At 42.4% G+C, this 3281-nt stretch overlaps 1 protein-coding gene across 1 annotated transcript in view; it reads left to right on the forward strand.

The window, feature by feature from the left end:
- The first annotated feature begins 1737 nt into the window (after positions 1-1737).
- The window catches only part of gabrg1 (gamma-aminobutyric acid type A receptor subunit gamma1), a 43384-nt gene continuing 41840 nt past the window's right edge, over positions 1738-3281 (forward strand). The window contains 1 exon segment of the mRNA XM_046063263.1: positions 1738-1781. Within this exon segment, the coding sequence (XP_045919219.1) occupies positions 1738-1781 (44 nt within the window).

A 3281-nucleotide genomic window follows, 5' to 3' on the forward strand; every position in this document is an offset into this window, starting at 1 on the left:
TAAGAATGTGTGTGAATGTTAGGTTCTGTTTGAGCACTTAGGCTTAGTGTGTGAATGGTGAATGCAGATGTAGTATAAAAGTGCTTTGAGTGGTCGAAAAGACTAGAAATATACAAATAAGGAGCATTTGCAAATACGTTGCATATTATACAGCCCAAGCGGGAGGGGATTTACCAGGATATAGCGGGCTCTGTGCTCAGTATGGTGCAGGGTTAGGGGGTCTGTTTAGGATTTACATTTGTTGCCCCTCATTTAAACTACGGATGTTATTACTAGCATCATGAACAGACATCAAGAGGGATCGTGTATAGTGGCCGTGGCTCCCCAACCAATAAAACGACCTCCTGGGAAATGAGGGAGTTCCTTACCGAGGAGGCGAAGCCGAACAACAAATAAGAAGACCCATACTAAGACTAGAGAAAATAAACAAGTAAGGAGAAGCAAGTCGTCAAAATGTCAGAAGACAAGAGACATTTTCTAATGAGAATGTCGTTGGTACATAGCCTCTCACAAGAGTACAAGTCGGAGCTAGACCTGTTTATGGTGCCGTTAACACAAACAAGTATTGAGAAATGTTTCTGTACATGCGCGTAAAAATCAACAAAGCTAACGGCGGAAACCTGGATCAAGCAGACGAAGTTGGCTTTATCAACTACCCTGGATGTACAATGTAACTTCAATATACATGCTCACATCTGTACCAAATTTGACATGGACAGTGACGGACTGGGATCAAAAAACGGCCCTGGCATTTGCTACACACTGGCCCCATTTTCAAATCTAATAGTTGACATAAAAAACTTAAAACCATATCGACTGACTACAATGCAGAAATTAAAAAACAGCATGCACTATTGCAACAGTCGGTAACATATGAAGACAACAATTTAACATCTAAGAGTGGCGACAGAGCGCTAGGTGCTGCTACGACTTGATATACTCCACTAAAAGCACATTTAGCACAAATATAAAGGCACAATGGTAAAGCACAATACATATTAAAACAACACCTCCACCAAACACGGAAAGAGTAATGCATGACACAGTGCGTATTAATATAGTTTCACCAGAATATAACTACCATTATGTAGTTAACAAGCTACAAAGGAGTTTGCTTTTCTCCGCAACCTTTTCAATCATCAGTCCAGGTTCATTAGGATATCTTTCTCTGTCGCCATCAGCATGAAGGCCTCCAAATTGTCCTGTGACATTCTGCTCCTCAGGCGATGCTTGATAAACTTCAATACAGAGGAACTTCTTTCACACAAATTTGTAGGCCAAGTCTATTTTGTGATAGGCATGAGTGAACAAGTTCAACTGCAGCAGGAGGAAGTAGCAGCACAGTGCAGTTTTTGCATGTTGCACATTTCCTACTCACTAGATCCGTTTCATCTTTCTCCATCTCACTGTCCTCTTCCTCCATCTCTGGGGCAACAGGTTGTGACACTCTGACTTTGGATTCACTGAGTGGAGACTTTTTCAGACTGTCCTAGTGTATGGCAAGGTTTGACAACTCAGACTGTAAATTCTCAACTGTTGCATCTTCATCAAAGACGCTCATCAGACGTTTCATCATCTTCATTAAGTAGGCATTTACTTATGTTCTGAAGTGCATTTGGGGGTAGTCCATTGGCTTTTATCAGTGGGAAATGACAAGGATCCAGACAAGCTAGATCGGCATAAAGTTCCCCGTGTTGCAGGAACCAGCGATGCATACATTCTGATGCTGTATCAAGAATGACATTGTGGACATTGATTCTATAGACCACCATGAGTCTGTAGCTGTGTCGGCTGCATCACCAGTCTCCCCTGGCAAACTATTTTTGTTCTTTCTGCGTTTTGCTGGCAATGCAGCCTGCACTTCCATTTTAGATTCCTCACTTTAAAACTTTGTGTTTGGTTTCTAGTCTTGCGTGCGTTGTGTTATGAAGTGGAGGCACAGACCAGGAAATCTTTGGAGGTGATCTCCGTTTATTATCTCTATGACAACAGATGTAAATACAAAGTCCTTCAGTCAGTTGTTATGTTACAACTTCAGACCCTACACAAGTTAAATGACAAGGAATATATTAGCATATTACACAAGTTTAAGCTAGTAGGCTAAAACACACAAGTTTCTGTGGTTACTGAGCAGCTGACCTCTTCCAGGAAGTACAACAAAAGTTAAGAGGCAAGGGTGGGAGACCCCGTTTATAGAGGGGTGTCCCCTGAAAGTGAACGTAGGGGTACAGAACATAAATCACAAACGTTCCTCATATTGACACAGGAGATCGTACTCATCAGGTGATCACTATTTACATAGAATATTGTGTAATTATAATGTTACATATTTGAGTCTGTTACATTTGCCCAGTTCACAAAATTATCTGCAGCCTCTTTCACAGTGTCAAAATCTCTCACATAGTTTTTTAGTTGCTGGTGATCTGGAGGTACTTTGACAAGGGCAAAGTCAATGCGAAAATGCGCAGGAACACGTGCAGTCAAAAGAGTCTCATACTTTAATATGAATAAAAATGGCGCCGTCAAGTCGTACACATTCTACCTGCGAGAGCTTACTGTGAGCTGAGATCAATGACTGATCTCACGGCATTTGCAAAAAGGCGTGTGCTTTTACACAAAGAGCTGGTTTAAATTCAATTCAATTCAATTTTATTTATATAGCGCCAAATCACAACAACAGGTCTAGACCGTACTCTGTGATGTTATTTACAGAAGCCCAACAGTTCCCACCAAGAGCAAGCACTAGGCGACAGAGGCAAGGAAAAACTTCCTTTTAAGAGGCAGAAACCTCGAGCAGAACCATGGCTCAGGGTGGGCGGCCATCTGCCTCGACCGGTTGGGGTGAAGGAGAGAGAGGGAGAGAGAGAGAGAGAGGGCAGGAGAGGAACAGAGAGAAAAAGAGAGGGATGGAAGGAGACAGACAGGGGAGGGAGGCAGCCTACATAATATACACACAGAGGTACAGACAGTAAAGGTGATGTTGCTATAGACTAAATAAAAAATGGTACAGATATGTATAGTAGTGGTAATGATAACAATCGTAATGTTAATGATTATAATAACAATAGGACTAGTAACAATAGTCGTTGCAGCAGAGGGTGTCGAGCAGGAACACGGGGGCAGCAGGTGACCCGCAGCCACAGATCCAGACTCCACAGCTCCAGAGCCAGAAAACCTGCAGGAAGTGATAGGAGGAGAGAGGAGAGGGACGAGAAAGCACAAGACTACCAGAAAGGGGAGAAGTTGTGTTAGTAACATGCAATAATGGGATGAGGTTGCAT

The sequence above is a fragment of the Micropterus dolomieu genome, linkage group LG11 (genome assembly GCF_021292245.1).
Source record: "Micropterus dolomieu isolate WLL.071019.BEF.003 ecotype Adirondacks linkage group LG11, ASM2129224v1, whole genome shotgun sequence".
In the NCBI taxonomy this organism is placed as follows: Eukaryota; Metazoa; Chordata; class Actinopteri; order Centrarchiformes; family Centrarchidae; genus Micropterus; species Micropterus dolomieu.